Source organism: Trichomycterus rosablanca, chromosome 27 (genome assembly GCF_030014385.1).
Source record: "Trichomycterus rosablanca isolate fTriRos1 chromosome 27, fTriRos1.hap1, whole genome shotgun sequence".
NCBI classification, from domain to species: Eukaryota; Metazoa; Chordata; class Actinopteri; order Siluriformes; family Trichomycteridae; genus Trichomycterus; species Trichomycterus rosablanca.
The window spans coordinates 1,641,189-1,662,002 of NC_086014.1; the positions used below are offsets into that span (position 1 = coordinate 1,641,189).

At 42.5% G+C, this 20,814-nt stretch overlaps 1 protein-coding gene across 1 annotated transcript in view; it reads left to right on the forward strand.

The window, feature by feature from the left end:
- cdh8 (cadherin 8) overlaps window positions 1-20,814 on the forward strand; it is a 131,260-nt gene that overhangs the window by 105,258 nt on the left and 5,188 nt on the right. The window contains exons 7-10 of the mRNA XM_062989397.1: window positions 1,683-1,927; window positions 11,442-11,578; window positions 15,498-15,619; window positions 16,909-17,020. Coding sequence (XP_062845467.1) covers window positions 1,683-1,927; window positions 11,442-11,578; window positions 15,498-15,619; window positions 16,909-17,020 — 616 coding nt within the window. The remainder of the gene's footprint in view (window positions 1-1,682; window positions 1,928-11,441; window positions 11,579-15,497; window positions 15,620-16,908; window positions 17,021-20,814) is intronic.

Consider the following 20,814-nt stretch of genomic DNA (forward strand, 5'->3'; position numbering starts at 1 on the left):
CATTACAGGATGCAGCAGTGGACCGTGTTTAGTGACGAGTACTCTCGAACCCTCTCTTATGTAGCTATATTTATCCTAGTAGCACCACGCTTTCTAATGGAATGCCATCTAAAGGCTTAAAGGTCATACATGTTCAGCAGTGGTTTCCATTCCTACTCTACACTCACTGGGATTTTTCTAGACTTCAGATTCCAGAATTTTTTTACACTAGTGGGTCTGTCTGAAAACCTCATGATCTCTCTCCATAGATGTATTTTATGTCATCCTACACTTTCGAGAAGAGGGCGTGTCTAAATTCTTCGATCCCTTAAAATGCTCCTACTGAGGCACCTTAATTCTGAGTGATAATCCGACTGAATAACATCCGGCGGGAGCGTCCGGCGCTTCTTCAGCGCTGAAGGCAATCCCAGAATTCAGCGTTCAAAAAATGACAAATATATCAAATGTGACGGACAAATGCGGAGCAACCAATGAAGTTCTTTTTAAACGTAAATAAACTTTCATTGATTTTTAATTTGTATAAATTTGGGCTCGTCAGGGACGGTTTAACAGTTTTCAATACACAGAGGGAGATGTTAGCTGGCGTGACGTCAACTTATTAGAATCCTCTCTACTGAGGCAGCTGATCAGGTAGGCGTTATTACTTTTTGTCTAGTCGTCCCAACATTTCTGGAAATGGAGTTTATACGTGTTAGTACCTAATTGATCAAAATGTGTTTCTAATTCTATATCGATACAACAACAGGTCGTATTAATGCCGCAGAGCATCAGGAAGATGTGTATGTGCACCTAAGCAGAACTCACGGCCGAATCTGGACCCATATAGCTCTGCAGCACCAATACACCTGCTGCACTGCTGTGATATGATGTGATGTCCCAGTTTAATATAATTTTTTACATTACGCCCCACAGACCCTGAGACCTTGTAAAAGCACCGTGTTCGTTTAGAATTCACATCAAGAAATATCAGTGGGTAGCACTGTCGCCTCACGGCAAGAAGGTCCTGGGTTCGATCCCCAGGTGGGGCGGTCCGGGTCATTTCTGTGTGGAGTTTGCATGTTCTCCCATGTGTCTGCATGGGATTTTCTCCCACAGTCCAAAGACGTGCAGTCAGGTTAATTGGAGATACTAAATTGTCCCTGACTGTGTCTGATATTGAACTTGTGAACTGATGAATCTTGTGTAAGCAGTAAGTACCTGTCCTGTCATGAATGTAACCAAAGTGTGTAAAACAATAAATAATAAATATCAAACATTCATCATCTGGTGCAAATCGTTACCAGATGACTCTTACCTGATCCTTCAATAATCCTCCTGCACCAGATCGCTGCCCCGGATAGCACATTAACCACATTAACGTCATGGTATCGTGAGACAGCATCATTTGCTTTTCAGCACGCGCAAACATACAAATGATTTTTTTGATGATTGCTTAATGATTTGCGGTGCGTTTGTTGTGATTGCATCAGATTAACCTTATTTACAGGCTCATCTAAATCCCAAACAGTCGCCGTCTCGGCGCTCAAATTAATATCGCCCACGGTGCTTCAGGTGAAAGCGCTCGGTTGTTGCTGCTAAATAACATTTTTGTTTCTTGTTTTTATTGCATTATCAGTAATGCATCATCCATCACGGACGATGGTGGTCACTCAGTCAAATATTTCTACTGTTTCTCTTTATAGCCTTTGGACTTCGAGAGCAAAAACTTCTACAACCTGACCGTAGTGGCGACCAACATCAGGGCGTCGTTCACCGGCGGCCCTTATATGGACCAAACCACCGTCAAAGTCGTCGTGGAGGACGCGGACGAGCCGCCCACGTTCTCGAAATCCACCTATGTGTTCGAGGTTCATGAAAACGCCGCCATCAACACCGTCGTCGGAACAGTTACAGCGAGAGACCAGGACTCAACACGAAGCCTTATAAGGTAAACGAAACTTGTATTATTTATTGATCACAGATAAGGGCTCAGTTCCTGTTCTCCCGTGTCTCCGTGGGTTTCCTCCCACAGTCCAAAAACTCGCAGTCAGGTTAATTGGAGGCTGAATTGCCCTATAGGTGTGTGTGTGTGTGTGTGTGTGTCTGCCCTGCAATGGACTGGCGCCCCGTCCCGGGTGTTACTGTGTGCCTTGCGCTTATTAGGAAGCTGGGATAGGCTCCAGCACCCACTGCAACCCTGATCGGATAAGCGGAAAGTGTGTGAGTGAGTGACAAAGTGAGCAAAGAGGGGTGTCCACATACTTTTAGTCACTAACTAACACATCCAGCTGAGTTCCATCCAGAATATACAAGAAGGTCCTGGGTTTGATTCCCAGACTGAGGCTTTTCTGTGTGGAGTTTGCATGTTCTCCCCATGTCTGTGTGATCATGCAGGAATCCAGGTCACTCCAACGCGTAGCGTTCAGGTGTCTCACGTTTACTGGATAATCTGCACTATGAGGCGTCCTAGCATTCCTACGGCAATTCAGTTAGCGATCGGTGAGTCAAAATGTACAAGATGTCGAAGTCTGCTTTTATAAGCACTTGTGTACAATGTGTGAAGCCACAGGTCTAATATATATAATAATGCTTTAAGGAAAAGTAGTTCTAAGGAGTTATTTTACAGGTTCATGCTGGGTACAATAAGTAGGGCCCTAATAAATATAGGGGAAATGTCCCTATTTCATGGACCTCTTGTTTTAAAAATCACAGATTTTACAGATTTGCAAAGAAAAGAGCCACACTTTACTTCAGTCATTAAATTACAAGCTACAGTACAGCACAGCTACCTTAATAGTTAAATGTAAACCTAGAACATCCAGCGACGGTCTCAAAGACACCCAGAAAGAAACTCAGTTACCCGAGTCGTGTTTTTAGCCGCTTTACTTCGACATCTTGGACGTTTTGACTAAGCGAGTGCTAACTGAATTGCCGTAGAATTGCAAGGACGCCTCATAGTGAAAATTAACCAGTAAACGTGAGACACTCATGTTAAAATGCTAAGCACAAACCTTAAAGTTTGAATTTTACAGCACATTGCATATTACACGGTAAACACGGGCTCGTTTTACGGTCCGTGAATTAGGTAGGGCTTTAAGTATAAGGTAAGAGGTGCAGATTAAAGAAGTAATGCAGGAGAAATGAGTGATGAAATGTTGGCACACTTTGTTATTTTTTCACTATTATTTTCCAGCATGTTTCAAAACACAAGGGCACCTTGACTGTAGGTTATACGGGCAATTTCTCTCTGTCCAGCCTGGCGCTTTCATTAATTCTCCAGCGACTTGCCATGTTTCAGGGACAACACTCAACAGGTTGCATAATTACCCCGGGAACTGGAAGAAGAAAAGAAATTGGGTATTTTTTCTCCCCCCAAGGGTCCAACCAGAGTGCGCATCCTGACGATCGGCCTGTTTTTTAATTCGTCCCGACACGGGAAATTGGACGCTCTTATTTCTGGCTGTCCTTTAATGGTGCAGAACATCTGTCTGAGTGTACCGTGCTCGCACTCGTTCTGTAATCTTTATCTACGATGCCGTTAGAGGCGTACTTCATCTCTCTTGAGAGTTTGTTTTGTTTAGAGTTTAGAGCGAGTTAGTATTTGATAAATTTACAGTCCGCATTAATGACGACACGTCGCACATCTGCATACACGGTGCCATTTTTAAAGATGGTTTTATAAAATAACTGCAGTCCGGGGGAAAAACTAACACTCATGCCCCTTTACGCCTCTTCCCTTCCTGTTAGCGTCTTTTATGTTCTCTTTTGATTCTCAGGACGTCTTGGGAAGTTTTTTTCACACCCACCACTTCCCCGTCTCTCTCCACACTTTTACCACTCCTACGCTCATGTTTCTTAGACAGGAGGGTTCTCGGCTGCCCTGCATGAAGAAAAAATCGCCTGGAACCTCAGCACACGTTCCCAAAGTTGTCCTCAGTCGCATCGTGGTGTAGCAGGAGGAGAAAGAGAAGTAGTATCTAAAATACACTGATCAGCCTTGCTTCTACACTCACTGTCCACTTTATCAGCTCCACTTACCATATAGAAGCTCTTTGTAGTTCTACAATTACTGCCTGTAGTCCATCTGTTTCTCTACATGCTGTTCTTCAATGGTCAGGACCCCCACAGGACCACCACAGAGCAGGTATTATTTAGGTGGTGGATCATTCTCAGCACTGCACTGACACTGACATGGTGGTGGTGTGTTACTGTGTGTTGTGCTGGAGTTTTTAAACACCGTGTCCACTCACTGTCCACTCTATTAGACACTCCTACCTAGTCGGTCCACCTTGTAGATGTAAAGTCGGAGACGATCGCCCATCTATTGCTGCTGTTTGAGTCGGTCATCTTCTAGACCTTCATCATCAGACACCGGACGCTGCCCACCGGGCGCTGCTGGCTGGATGTTTTTGGTTGGTGGATTATTCTCAGTCCTGATTATTCTGCTGTGTCTGATCCACTCATACCAGCACAACACAGCTGAGAATGATCCACCACCTAAATAATACCTGCTCTGTGGTGGTCCTGTGAGGGTCCTGACCATTGAAGAACAGGGTGAAAGGCGGCTAACAAAGCATGCAGAGAAACAGATGGACTACAGTCAGTTATTGTAGAACTACAAAGTGCTTCTATATGGTAAGTGGAGCTGATAACATGGACAGTGAGTGTAGAAACAAGGAGGTGGTTTTAATGTTATGGCTAATGGCTGTATATGCAAGTCATTAACGCATTAACAGGTTTCCCATACATCCTAATGGGAAAAAATACCTTAAAACTCAACGCCACTCCTAGAACCAATTGACGCTGAGTTTCAAAGTACCGCTGTATTAGTTTTAGTATTTTTATTATAAAAATAAAAAAAACAGGTAATAAAAGTCATTTTATACACCAGATTTTCACACCTCTTATATAAAACCATCAGAAACTCTCCCCTGCTCGAGAGAGCAAATGAAATACATGTCCATTCATGTCAGAAACAGATTTCGCATCATTTTGGTTTCCTTTTTTTGTGTCCAGCGCCTGAAAAGAAAAAAAAGACTAGTCCTGTATCCTGACAGTGCTAAACTAGCTCTCGCTTTGTTATGTTATGCGTAAAGGGTTTTTCCGACGTGGCCGCCGAATGCATTTTCCAGCCGGCACGTGTTTCATTGTGTCCGCGCTCCGTATTTTTTATCCGTAAGATGAATTACTCGTATCCCGAGGCCATCAAGTAAATTATGTTTGGCAAAACCTGATCAAGCTCACTTCGGCATGGAGAAATACATTACGCCTTCCGATATTTCACGCAGGGCTGCGGGATCCTTAAGTGAATTTTGAGGCATAAAGTGGCAAAGTCACTCTCCCGCCCGACCGCCGGCGCAGATAATGTCATTTAAAGGTAAAAGCCACTTTGCAAATGGAAGAGCAGAAAAAAAGGAAGTGGCAGACTAACACATGCCTGCGTCTTCTGTTCGGTCTGAGCACAGATTACCTTGTATAGGCTCAAATCAAATCAATCTCGCTCCGTCTCCTCCTTCTCCCCCCCTCACTCGTTCAATCTCGACTCGCGTACCCTCTCGCATGCTTTCGCTCCATCTTCACGAAAGCCCGAAGCTATATTTAATGCACCGGAGCGTGAGGCATTACAGGTCGACTCCAGCCTAAACAGACCTGCATTTTTCTGCCCATTGTTTTGCTCAGAGCTGTGCGACCGACCGATAGAAAACTTGCTGCTTCCTGTAAACAGACGAGAGCTGATCGGTTATTGTGACATTCATGTAAAAAAAAACGTGTTTTTAATCAGCCTGAAATCAGAAGTGGTGTCGACAGTTTGTGCAGTTGGTAACAATGGGCCACGTAAAATATAAAACTAGGGGTACGTTCCTAAAAACACCATTCTATTTTGTTGTTCTGCACCGACCAGGCATAGCATTATGACCACTTCATCACAGGACCAGTTAGTGGGTGGGATATATTAGGCAGCAGGTCGTGTGCGTCACTTACCTGGGGAACATCAGGAATGACACCAGGATGCACTATGGGAAGAAGGCGAGCCGGCGGATGCAGTGTGATGCTTTGGGCAACGTTCTACTGGGAAACCTTGGGTCCTGCCATCCATGTGGATGTTACTTTGATACATACCACCTACCTAAGCATGGTGCAGACCATGTCCAGCCTTTCATGGAAAAGGCAGGATGATGCTCCCTGCCACAAAGCAACGATGCTTCAGGAATTATTTGAGGAGCACAACGACGAGTTTGAGGTGTCGACTCGGCCTCCAGATTCCCCAGATCTCGGTCCAATCGAGCGTCTGCGGGATGCGCTGGACAAACAAGTCCGATCCATGGTGGCCCCACCTCACAACTTACAGGAGTTAAAGGATCTGCTGCTGACATCTCGGTGCCAGATACCACAGCACACCTTCAGGGGTCTAATGGAGTCCATGTTTCGATGGGGCTCAGGCTGTTTTGGCAGCAAAAGGGGGACCAAGACAGTATTAGGAAGGTGGTCATGATGTTATGCCTGATCGGTGTATATCATGTTTCTACACGCATAGCTTAACTTTACATTATATTATGAGCTTCTGCTTGAGTTGCCGGGTCTAAATGCATCCCAAATGATATAATTTATGAGTGTGTCACTAAAATTTCTGTTTTCTACGCATAAACACCCTCTAATTCTCTGATTTGGTGCAGCTGAGTGCAGCTTTTCCTCACAAATGTAGTGAATCTGTCCGGTAATGACTCGGATATGAAGGCTGGTCGTGTGTTCGGCTCTGCGAAAGTAAACGAGCAAACTTTAGGCCGGTCGATCACCTACATTTGAGGAAATAGGAATAGGGAAACTCATTTTTAGCCGAGTTGCCTCTCTATTTTCCATCCCGCTCCTTCTTTATTGTTGTGGATAGTTCAGTCCCCACTGTAGGATTGAATAAACTGCATCTGTGACCCTCCCTGTGGAATAAATGACCTAATAACAAAGGCAAATGGTGCACGATGCACTTGGTTCTGTTCTATTTCTGCATAGCGTGGGGACGTAAAGGGAGAGGAAATGATATACAGCAGCAGCACTTATATTACTTCCATATCGCATAAATGTTGCTGTTGCTCTCGGCTGCACCATCGTGCTGCTTTTATAAACACGGCCGTTATGAACTGATACTCTGATGTAGTAAAAAACACGACTAGATAATGATTGCTCCGTGAATTGATCAGATTGTTCAATACTCCATATCACAGTAAGCCCCCTGCTAGTGTAATTAAATTGGTATATTGAGTACATTCCTGTTGGGACCCCTGAGCAATGGAAAAGCAGCATAACTGAATAAATCCACTTGGGTTATCAGTTTTATCTTTGTACCACCTTCATAGCCTTCCCGACCATGAGATTTGAGCATCATTAAATGTTTATGGGAAATCAAATTTGCTGGAGCCTATCCCAGCTTTTCAATGGGCGCAAGGCACACAGTAACACCCTGAATGGGGTGCCAATCCATTGCAGGGCAGACACACACACACACACACACATTCACCTATAGGGCAATTCAGTGTTAAAAGTATGTGGACACCTCACAACGAATTCTAAGCATGGATTATAGATATAAAGTTTGGGAAGGCTCTGTTCTGTTCTAGCATACCCGCTCCCCTTTAAAAGGCTTTGAGCTTAACCCTACTAAACTCCTTTGGGTATGAGTTTAAGCTGAATGGTCACAACTTCCCACAGATACACTCATAAACATTGCAGAGAGCTTTTCCAAAAGAGTGAGGCTGTTATAGCCGCCAGAGGCTTCGGTTGGCGATGTTAATTAAAGTTATAATATTATTTTAATAACTCCAGTTAATCCCGCCATCCCACCATGCCTCGCGCCGCATTGTTGTATACTGATTATGAGGGGTGTCCATGTGCTTTACACGGCTGTATGGTGTATTATTCTCACATTATACTGTTATAGAGTCGTTTAGGAGAACACACACACACACACACACACACACACTAGGCGCTCGAGCAGTTTTGAGTCGGGCTCTGACAGTTTCAGGTAGCGCCACCAGACTCCGGCTGGAATGTTCCGCCACATGCCAGTCAAGCCGACGCTGGTACACCGGGAGAAATCAGGAGACAGGAGACCGTGGGCGAGGCCGGGCTGTTCGTGGGGGGTAAAAGGGAAACATGTCGGGTTTGTAAATACCACTTGTTTCGCTTAATGGCTACAGCAGATCACGCAGGTATGAACAGTCCTACCTCGCTCGTCTTTAATGAGACAGAGGTCAGATTTCAAAGCTTGAGCCGAGGCCGTATGATTAAGCGAAGCTATTAAAGGCCTCTCATTTCCGTCTCGGTGGCGTCTACACTGAAAACAAAAGCAGGCGAAGGAAGAGGACTTTAAAGATGAAGCCGTGCTTAATTAAGCTCCATTTTATCAACCAGACCAGATCTCACTGGCTTTTATCAGCCGTCATTCTCTTTAATTCTCTTTCTCATTCTTAGTCGAGGTGATGGATCATGTTTTATAAACGCTGGCTTGTATCATCCATGTGCTTTAGTAATAGAGTCAAAGATGGAAAGTGTTGCAATGGACAGTAATGCTCCAGCAGGGGTTTTTGCGCCACATTTCATCACACAATCGTGTTCTTTTAATTGAAAACACCATGTGTTATAAAAAAGCACCGTTTTTTATTGTGCACTTACAGCATGTGAATCACCGTTTGTGTGTAATGTGTTGAGCACCTCCACAGCACCACTGTATACAGGGGTCGTCACAGCTGATCTGGTCCACATACCACACATTACCACACTTGGCACTTGTTTTTTTTTTATGCCGGATGACTTTCCTGATGCAACCCTGAAAAATCAGCCCTCTGCTGTCTGCTTTATGGCGCGTTCGCATTAGCCTGACGCTCTCGGTTTAATGTAGTAAAAGAAGGAGACAGGAGCACTAAACTTCTCTTCATTATTACTGCTCATAAGTTCCTCCACTAATTAAATTCCTCACTTGTTATTTTAGTACAGTAAGTCACATTAAGCTTCGTTCGTCCGGTCTGAGTCGCTTTTACCACGTCGTATCAAACAGTTCGTCTCATTGGAGGAGCTTTGGAAAGGTCACCAGCAAACTGGGTCAAAGTTTACTAAGGTAAATGTGGTGTTGCTGCTTCTCATGTCAAACTTCACCTCTGGTCACTGTCCAGTCTGCAGCTGTGTCCACTGTTTCTAACCCTCAGCACAACACTGATCAGGACGAATCAGTTAATAAAGAAAAAGCATGAATAAGTGAATAAACTAATACGTTTAAATTAGGGGTGTCAAACGATTAAAATTTTTAATCGCGATTAATCTCAGAATTTTACATAGTTAATCGCTATTAATCGCATTTTAAAAAATCTGTGTAAATGTTATAGAAAACAAGGATTTTAAGTGAAATGTTACAATTAAAATGGTGAACATATTTATGCTAAATGTACTTATGTTAAAAACTGCTGGGACAAGAGAAAACTGTAAGGGAGTTTTATTCACTCACATATTAGGCAGTAATACTATCTAGCAGAGAACCTTGACTTCGTATATATGTCAGATGCGCAGTTATTGTAACAGACTTTTCTGTGGTTGTATCGTGACGATGGTTTGATGGACGTTTCTACACGAAGTGAGTGTGTTTTCACTAGGGATGCATCGATACCATTTTTTCCCAACCGAGTACAAGTACATGTATTTTTGTACTCGCCGATACCTATTTAGAATGATGCAATCTGGAGCATTATGGAATAGTTTAGTTTTTAGTGTAAAATAGTGCAGTGGAACAGTTGCTTGCCATCACTAATTGTAAAAAAAAAAACACAGCACAGACATCATTGAGAAAGCTTCTGACAAGCTAACGTAAACGTTCATTAATAAACGCACGTAATTAACGTTGTGCACATCATACATGCGATGCGATTCTGCTGATTGAAATATTTACTTTAAAAAGATAATACAGTCCGATCCCATCTGAGCCGATTCTATCAGCACGTTCGTGGTTCACCTCGGTAAATCGTAAACGACTCTGAGTCGACTCCCGCTCTGTGGTAATAACCAGTATAATTAAGCCTGAGCTTTATAATGTAAGCGAGTCACACAAAATGTTCTGTAGTATTTGGTGTTTATTTACCACCGCAACATTCATCATAACAGTAAACACGGAGAGATGACTGAGAAAAGAAATTTACGCTGCGCTTACAATGAATCGATTCTTGAATCACTTGTATCGACACTGTGAACAGAGAATTGAACACAAACAGCGGTCGCTGCTTTTGTAACCGGTTATCTTCACTGTTAGCTCTATTTTTAAGGGGTTTTTTTTGTCAAACGGAACTAAATAACATTAAACGTGCGTGTGAGCGTGGTCAGTGAGAATAATTCAATCTGTCTCCCGTGGGTGAAAAATGAATTGCTTTAGTTTTAGAAGTGAAAAAATCTCGTAATGTAATTAGTGCGTTAACGGCACTATTTTTTTTAATCTCGTTAAATTGAGATTGCGTTAATGCGTTATTATCGCGTTAACTTCGACAGCCCTAGTTTAAATACATTCAGTGACCCCTAGTGCCGTGTGGATGGGATGTCGATGATTTTCATCCAGGTTCATCAGGATAGAAACGTTCCATCATGTTAATCAGACGACTCATAACTTCCCTAAACTTACTGGACTCACTTCAGGGGTCAAGCAGTTAAGCCTGTACTGTTCTTTTGGTGTATGCCACAGAACGCAGACAGCACCGAAGAGCTGAGCAGACTTTTTTTTTTGTCATTAGTAAGTACAGAGCTGACAGAAATTGTGATTGTAGTGTATATTGCACTATATTGTTAGTTATACTCCATGTGGTCAAAAGTATGTGGACACCTCTACATTCGTTTAAATCAAACAGTTTTAACCTCACCCATTCATAACAGATGTGTAAAATGAATTCTATAATATGGATTATATAGATATAAAGTTTGGGGATACCCGTCCCCCTTTAAAGCGCCCCTCTAACCCCTCTAAACACCTTTGGGTATGAATTTGAGCATCGATTTCTTGTCCAAAAACAGATCCTCACTCTCACACATCCTGTTTTGACTGAATGGTCACAACTTCCCACAGATACACTCTATAAACATTGCAGAAAGCCTTTCCAAAAGAATGAGGCTGTTATAGCTGCCAGAGGGCTTGGGTTGGCGATGCTATATTAATGTCCATGGTTTGGAATGGTATAATATGTTTATTAAAAAATACAGGCGACAAGGAGACACGGGTTCTAATAACTCCAATTAATCCCGCCATCCCACCGTTCCTTATTGTAGGCCTGCTGGTCTGATCATATTCTAACCTACAGGAAGCAGCTGATGGACGGTGCAGCATTAAGCATCGCTGACCCGCTCTGTCTGGCAGTGCCAGAGGTTTATACGCTCAGACATGAAGTGAATGCACATTTTATTTAGTCGTCCTCTCTCGCGTTCTGCCCCCGTTCTCCTGACAGGTACTCGATCGACCGGCACACCGATCTGGAGAGGCAGTTCAATATCCACGTGGACGACGGCAAGATCACGTTAGCCAAGCCGCTGGACCGAGAGGCCGACACATGGCACAACATCACCGTCACGGCCACCGAAGTCCGTAAGTAAAGGATCGATTTATCTTCTAAATGATTAAATGAATAAAATTAAATAGATTATAACATACCAGCATCAGCAGAAACAGAAAACTGAGTACGCTTGAATTAATAAATGAATTAATTAATTAATACGAGATAATTCATGGCCATTGTAGTGTCACTTTAATGACCAGAGACGAATGGTAGCTCTGCAGTTAAACGCAAGGTTGATGTATCAAGCCCCACCAAGCCAAGCTGCCACTGTTGGCCCCCTGACCAAGGCCCCTGACCCTCAACTGCTTACTTTGTATTAGGTCACAGTAGTAATCGTTTCCAATTAAAACAAAATTGTACAGTATTTTGCACAGTAAATGTGCTTTAACCGATTTATCCTGGTCAGGGTTGTGGTGGGTCCAGGTTCACTAGGAACTGGCCACTAGAGGCCAATCCATCGTTTTGGCCCATCCTCCCCTCTCAGACATAGCCAACGATGTCTGTATAGACACCTGGCTGGTCAGTAGCACAGCCGAGAGCCGGGTTTTGAACCCTAACCCTATCATAATAGACGATATATAAATAAAGAAATCAATATTAATAAATTAATTAATAATGCTTTTTCAATTTTATAGTTACCAACCTTATAAACGCATGAATTAATGTATTAATACATTTGCAAGATAATACTAATTATGACAGTAATGTCAGTGTGTTCCATGTTATTGAGCTAGGTGATAAACTATTAATGAATAAATTTATTATTATTATCATCAAACTGTTGTCAGCACATTTTATGTCACTATAATTATCAGCAGGGCGGCACGGTGGCTCGGTGGGTAGCACTGTCGCCTCACAGCAAGAAGGTCCTGGGTTCGATCCCCAGGCGGGGCGGTCAGGGTCCTTCCTGTGCGGAGTTTGCATGTTCTCCCCGTGTCTGCTCCGGTTTCCTCCCACAGTCAGGTTAATTGGAGACACAAAATTGCCCTATAGGTGAATGAGTGTGTGTGTGTGTGTGTGTGTGTGTGCGCCCTGCGATGGACTGGCGCCCCGTCCAGGGTGTTACTGTGTGCCTTGCGCCCATTGAAAAGCTGGGATAGGCCCCAGGAAACAAACAACCCCCCCCACCCCACACGCGACCCTGATTGGATAAGCAGAGAAGAAAATAAATGAATGAATAATGATCAGAAAAACAATAAATTTAAAATGATTTATTAATTTATAATGTGTGCATTTTTATATAATATTGCCTTTGCTAAACGTTTATAAAGAAACAGTAAGTTTGGTGGGATGAATTGGAATGCAGTCGAGCTATTACTGCCCATGCATCTGGATTGCTTAAGGTGTCCAAATACTTTTGGTTATGCAGCGTATTTAAACAAATCATCCAGTAAAACAATAATCAGTAATTCTTGACTTTCACAAAAGCAGAGACTGAATTTCCATCAGGGCTCCGGGCGTTTATGTGGAACACCCCCCGAATTAAGACGCACCGACGAAACACTTTGGGCTGAACCTGCACCGCTCTGAGACCGCGCCGCCTCCAATCACAGATAAAAGAACATCTGCGATCCGGAGAACACACTTCCAAATTAAAAGCTCTGGAGCAGAACTCCGAACGCCTCGCGCCATATGTACGGCGTTATTCTCATTCACAACGCGGAGCAGGACTGCATTCCAGCGATAGAACTCAAATTAGCATCGGAAAGCGTGGCAGGGGTAATTATTCCACAGTCGTCGGGTGTCTCTCACACAGATTAAAGGAGTAAAACACTGTTCACTACAATTAGCAACAGATAGCGAGTGTAAAATCGGCGCTCGGGTGGCGCAGCGGTGTGTTTAGTTAGGCTACCAATCCTAAGAGCTGGGTTCAAGTCTTAGAGAGATGCACACGTGCATCAGGATGTCCTGAATGAGGCAAACGTTACCACTGCAAGGGGGTCCTACATTCGGGCAGGAATACCCCCTCGATTAGATGATGGGTGTGCTTGCTCAGTATTGCAAAAACACAGGTTCGAGTCCAGGCGGTGCTACCAGCCAGGTCGGTCTCTGTACAGACATTATTCATTTACATTTACATTTACATTTTCCGCCTCCCAGCAAGCAGGCCTCGGTTCCATTCCCAGGTGGAGCAGTCCGGGTCCTTTCTGTGTGGAGTTTGCATGTTCTCCCCGTGTCTGTGTACATTAAAAACTTGAACTGATGAATCGACATGACGTTAAAATCCTCACTGAGTGATGAAGCGTGTCGTAACAACACTTACGTTTCTATGGCTGAGCAGTCACACACGAGCCTTACATCGTCCACAATGCCAAGTGTCTGCTGGAGGGTGTAAAGCACACTGCATTTGGACTCTTCACCACCTGACTGATGGATGGATTTGGGTTTGGTTGCTCCTGGAAGGACGCTCTGTGCCTGACCGCATAGTGGCTAGTGTGAAGAGAAGTCTTAACGCTGCAGGTCACATGATCAGTGCTCGACATGATTGTTTGGTGCTCGACATCAAGTCAGCGGCGCTCGAAGACAAAGTCATATTCCAAAATCTTATCAGAAGGAGGCCTGCTCCATATTAATGCCTCTGGATCTGGACGTGATGTTTGGGTGTGGGACGTAATCACTTCAGTCTGCTCCTCATTAGTAGGAGATGTTGACTCTGTGAATGTGATTTATCCAGCTCTGGAGATTTCCGCGTCCCTGCAGTGGTTCCTCCACCGGATTCATCGTTAAACGTTCCTTCTGAGCTCCGTCATTTTCTTGTCTTTCTCTGACATTTACAGCCTGATGATTCCTGACTAATTCCACTTAGCCGCCGTTTGTAATGAAGCTCGGCGCTTTATTATCTCAGGTTTAAAGGAATCGGCTCTAAGAGCAGCTCCAGGCGTGCCGAAGGCCAAAGCGAATTTGATAATTGCGCCCAAAGTCGGTGGGTGCAGCACTGATTAAATCCAGTCGTTTACCAGCTCCTCAAAAGGGAATGGAAATTACCAGAGATGCATCATTTTTATAAAAATCTAATCTAATTAAACCACCTTTTCTTTCGCTTTATTTTTTGCTTTATTTTGCTGCAGCCGTTTCATAAATATTCAGTGTTTTTACTCCAAGCATGAAACATGGGTGCAGATATTAAAGCACTTTGAATCTAATACATTTATTTGATTATAATTCGGATCTGAATGCTAGAGTCTAAGTGGAACAGTGGTAGCTCAGTGGTTATGGTACTGGTTGCTACTATTGAACATTTAAGCCATTTAAAACCTCAATTGCTTGCGTTTTTTGTGTGCTCGTTCACAAATTTAAGTCATTTTGGATAAAAGCATCAGATATTCATTCAGCTCCTGTCTTTTAAGTACATTATAGCACCAAAAATAACATTTCTCCACCAGTCTGGTGTCAGAATTTTGCTTTATTAAGTTTTTTTATTGTGCAAACGTTATGTCTAAATCAAATCTTCAGGAGGCTGTTTAAATGTACCTACTGTTGGCCGCTCAGGTGGCGCAGCGGTAAAAACACACGCTAGCACACCAGAGCTGGGATCTCGAATACATCGTATCGAGTCTCAGCTCTGCCTGAACAACGATTGGCCTGTTGTTCATATAGGGGCGGGCTATTGAGCCGGATAGGGACTCTCTCTCATGACTGATGCAACTACGACCTCTGCTGGCTGGTTGATAGCGCCTGCACAGAGTGTGGATCAGGGTGTGTCTCTCCGTACACAGAGCTGGTCCGCAGCTGATCTCGTCTGGTGTAGGTGACAAAATGCATACGGCTGCTGTCCACGTGTCATGGAGGGGCGTGGGTTAGCTTCGTTCTCCTCAATCGGAGCCGGGGCCGGCATTAGTGCAGAGGAAGCGTGACGCAATCGGGCAGTTGGATGTGCTAAAAAGTCAGGAGAAAATACATAAACAAAATAAATAAATACCTACTGTTTTGATTGTTGTCTTTTGTCAGGGAACCATAGTCAGATCTCCAGAGCGATAGTGGCGATCAGGGTACTGGATATAAATGACAACGCTCCTGAATTTCCCACCGACTACGAAGCCTTCCTGTGTGAAAACGGCAAACCCGGACAGGTAAGAAAGCAACTAATCGTGATATTTATATGATAATAATTGTGACTGCTTGTTCTTTCTATTATTAATAATAATCAGTCTTGGCCAGGAAGATTTATAACTATTACGAGGGATCTTATAAACGGTGAGGGTGGGAGGTGGAGGAGTAATCAGTCGTGTCTGAGACACCGAGAGATGCTTATAGTCCGGATTTAGCTCCATCTGATTTCCACTCTTTTGGATGCTCAGAGAAGCTTTAAAGGGAAGAAGATTGTCATGTGATGATGATGTGAAAGCAGCGCTGCATCAGTGGCTACGAGCTCAACCCAAGCGGCATTAAAAAGTCGGTACGATGCTGGAAAAATGCATCGGAAGGCGACTGTGTAGAAAAGTGATAGAGTTTGTTTTGAAATTCTTAATAAATAGAGTAAAAAGAAAGTGCGGAAACTTTTTGAAGATCCCTCGTATTATAATTAGTAAAGATTTAGTAATAAATGTGAGTTTGGATGGTTGGACAGTCCCAGACTATTTTGACTAAAGAGACTAAAGGACAGAAATGATTTTCACCTCGATGTCCAGGCATCAGGCATCAGGAGAAATGAACGTGCATATTGTCCTCTCAGGAAGCCATCAGAAATGAATCTTTACTGGATGTTATTGGTAGCAGGATGTTCCTCACTGTCCATTAAACAATGCTGGAACCACGTTTGGTTCGTTCCAACAAAACACAATGTCATGACAGCACACGATGTCTGTCAGTAGAGGATAAAATCGCCCTGTCCACCGCTGTGTCGGCTCAAGTTTACGTACACAGAATAAACCGCCTACAATAAAGATCCAGTCAAACTCAGTCTGTTTTCATAACGTATCAAACATACCGGGGTCACCGTCCAAGAAAAAGCATCGTCTCCAGAGCCAGTGTGTTTCCTAAATGTACTTGTTGCTCACATTCCTCCTGTCCCTGAGAGAGAGAAAAGCCTGAGTGATGTTTGGTTTCTGGGTTTAAACAAGCCGTCCATCTTAAAGAGGAACAGTCAGTCCTGAACCCTTCTGACAGATTGATGAATAGGGCAGGAAGAGAGAAAGAAATGCTGAGGATGTGGATAAAGGTCTCGAGTTTCAGGAGCAAACGCGACAAATTTCTCATCCGCTACGAGACACTGGCACCTTCTGCCCTGTTTGTGATGCCAATGAGTAAGGACCTGTCTCTCTCTCTCTCTCTCTCTGTGTGTGTGTGTGTGTGTGTGTGTGTGTGTGTGTGTGTGTGTGTGTGTGTGTGTGTGTGTGTGTGTGTGTGTGTGTGTGTGTAGGTGATACAGACAATCAGTGCATTGGACAGGGACAATCCAATCCACGGACACACCTTCCACTACCGACTGGAGATGATCAACAACCCAAACTTCACCATTAAAAACAATCTAGGTAATTATTTATTTATTTATTGGTTTTGTATTTTTATTAATTAAAAAAACATAATAAAAAATGTAATATATATTTTATTTAATATATAATTTAAGTAATAATGTGAAAAAAATAATTTAATTCCGTTAATATTTAGTTTAACTTTATTTTTAATAAGTGTTCCTTAAAATAAATGTCTAATAATGTCTAATATTTTTAATAATAATATTATATTTTAATATATTTCATATTTTATTATATTAAATATTATATTATATTATATTTAATATTATTAATAATAATATTGTTTTATTATATTTAATATTATATTATACTGTATTTAATATTATTAATAATAATATTTAATTTTTATTATATTTAATATTATATTATATTGTATTTAATATAAATAATAATAATGTCTAATATTATTAATAATAATATTATATTTTTATTACATTTAATATTATATTATACTGTATGTAATATTATTAATAATAATAACAATATTATATTTAATTATATTTATTATTATATTATATTGTATTTAATATTATTAATAATAATGTCTAATATTATTAATTTTTGTTGGCATGTTGGTACAGTTAATAGATTATTAAACAATCACAGTTAGAACTTTTGCATGTTCTCCCAAAAACATTAACTACAAAAAGGAGGGGGGGGGGGGGGGGGGCAGGATAGTGGTTAATTGTGTGAGTGTACGTGTGAAATGAATCGGAACCTCACTTGAGATCCAGACCTTCTTGCTCAGCATCAGGCTTTTAAGGCTGCAGATTAGAGATCTTTATTAGGTTCTGTAAATATAAAATATAAATAAATAAATCATCCTCAAAGTGAGAAAAAGGTTCTTTGTAAGTGGAAGTTTTTAATTAAAATAAGATTAAAAGGAGGCTTACATCAAAGCTCAACAATCAGAAAGATTCCTCTTAAAATAAGGTGAATTAGGATGAAGCTGGAACGCCCGTCAAATAAACAAAATTACCATAAATAATAATAATCTGTTTATTTTGCCAACACGGCACATGAAACAGGATTCTAACACACGATCAGTCTTTGGAGGTAACTAAAGTACCAGGATGAAACCCTCACAGATAGAGGAACATGCTAAACTTCTCAAGCTTTTTTCTAAACGCTCTCAGTTCTCCGAGTTTCCCTAAAGGTTTAGAACGAGGACCTGGTTGTTCTTTTGTTCTTTTCGAGTCCGTCCTGGTGATGAATCTGCAGTGGTCTGCTCTCATAATTTGGCCGCCTTCCTCCGTCTCCCTCACCATTATCCACACCCCAGCTAGCACGGTCGGCGTGCCGCTCGTCATTAGCGATCCACCGCCGCTGCGCTCGCTCTCATTCAGGCTGCTGATTTGTTTGTGTCTTTAATCACTTTCAAGGTCCTTGTTTCCTTCCTCTAGTTCACTTTTTACTTTTGTATTCTCTAGTTAGGAATATTATTAATATTTTTTTCCCTGCATGGACGATGTCCCGCACTCGTGTTCATCGAATTATCTTTTTAGCCACGGGGTAACATACGGGACCTCGGTGTGAGGCGCTAACTACTCCATTATGATTCTAATAAGAATACATGATCATAAACTCAAACCAAAATAAATCTTTACTTTAAAAGGTTTCAATGTCGCCGCTCAGGTGTCGCAGCGGTTATGACCACCTTCTTGTTTCTACACTCACTGTCCATTTTATCAGCTCCACTTACCATATAGAAGCATGTGGTAGTTCTACAATTACTGACTGTAGTCCATCTGTTTCTCTGCATGCTTTGTTACCCCTTTTCACCCTGTTCTTCAAAGGTCAGGACCCCCACAGAGCAGGTATTATTCAGGTGGTGGATGATTCTCAGCACTGCAGTGACACTGACATGGTGCTGGTGTGTTAGTGTGTGTTGTGCTGTTATGAGTGGATCAGACAGCAGCGCTGCTGGAGTTTTTAAACACCCCACTGTCACTGCTGGACTGAGAATAGTCCACCAACCAAAAACATCCAGCCAACAGCGCCCCGTGGGCAGCGTCCTGTGTCCACTGATGAAGGTCTAGAAGATGACCGACTCAAACAGCAGCAATAAATGAGCGATCGTCTCTGACCTTACATCTACAAGGTGGACCGACTAGGTAGGCGTGTCTAATAGAGTGGACAGTGAGTGGACACGGTATTTAAAAACTGCTGAGAATGATCCACCACCCAATGTTAAAAAAGCATGCAGAGAAGCAGATGGACTACAGTCAGTAATTGTAGGACTACAAAGTGCTTCTATATGGTAAGTGGAGCTGATAACATGGACAGTGAGTGTATATAGAGAAATATAAAGAAAGCTTTTCTGTGTTCAGATGAAAAACTGTAAATATAAAGAAAAGAAAAATTGTTTTCATTCAGTCGGGTTATAAAGAAATTGACATTTGACCTTCCTCGTAAATGGAAGTTGATTGAGAGCGGAGCCGAGCGGCGGCTCTGATATCCCGTTTCATTCAGCGCTCGCGCTTCTCCAGCGTGCGATCTGAGAATACTTTAATAACACAACGTTGAGCTAAGGCTAAAGGTAATGATTAGATAGAGCTTTAAACTGTAATTATAATTTAGAAGAATAATTACACCCTACGTACAGCGATTATTACTGGGCGAAATGAACACGACATGAAGAGCAGAAATCGAACGACTGAAAATAAACACTGCACAATTTCTACATTATAATTTATAATCATAATTTTACTATACTGATGATTCTGGTCTCTTGTTAGGCTGTTGCAGCCACACCTATTGCTATAAGTTGCATAAAACCAAGTAGTAAATCTATAAACCAACAACATCAGCAGAACTGTTCATATAGAGCAGAATAGAGCGCCTTTATTTGTTATATACACCCAATAAGCATAACATTATGACCACTGACAGCTGAAGTGAATAACACTGATTATCTCTTCATCACGGTACCTGTTAGTGGGGGGGGGTATATTACACAGCAAGTGACATTTTATTCTCAAAGTTGATGTTAGAAGCACAAAAAATGAACAAGCGGGAGGATCTGAGGGCCAAATTGTGATGGCTAGACGACTGGCTCAAAGCATCTCCAAAACCGCACCTCTTGTGGGGCGTTCCCGGTCTGCAGTGGTCCAAAGAAGGAACAGTGGTAAACCGGCGACAGGGTCATGGATGCACGTGTGGTCCGATCCAACAGATGAGCTGAAGAAGTTAACGCTGGTTCTGATAGAAAGGTGTCAGGATACACAGAGCATCACAGTCGCAGGGCTGTTCTGGCAGCAAAAGGGGGACCAACACAATGTTAGGAAGGTGGTCATAATGTTATGCCTGATCGGCGTATACACATACATATACACATGCTGTTTTATCAGCAGTTTTACGGATTGGGTTTTCATGACCTATCATACCCCTAAGATGCTTTGATTCAGATCTTTAGGTAAACACTATTACTGAGTTTATGGACGTGCAGCCCATCCAAAATCTTTGTGATGAATTGTGTAGGACGGGTCTTTTCATCGACCCAGTGGCACTGCCCCACCTTGCCAACGCTCTTGTAGCTAAATGGAACGAATCTCCACTCACGTTCCATCGTCTATTGGAAAGCCAGTTGGGAAAATGGAAGCTGCTATAACAGCACGAAGCACCAAATCCATCATAATGTCAAAAACTGATCCCAGGCGAGCCTTTGTTTGAGGGACAGTGCTAGCCTAGTGGGTGGGGATTTGGGCTATCAATTAAAAGGTTGAGCAGCCACCGCACACTTGACTTAAATGTACCATGGCATTTAGGGTTAAGGGCCTTGCTCAAGGGCC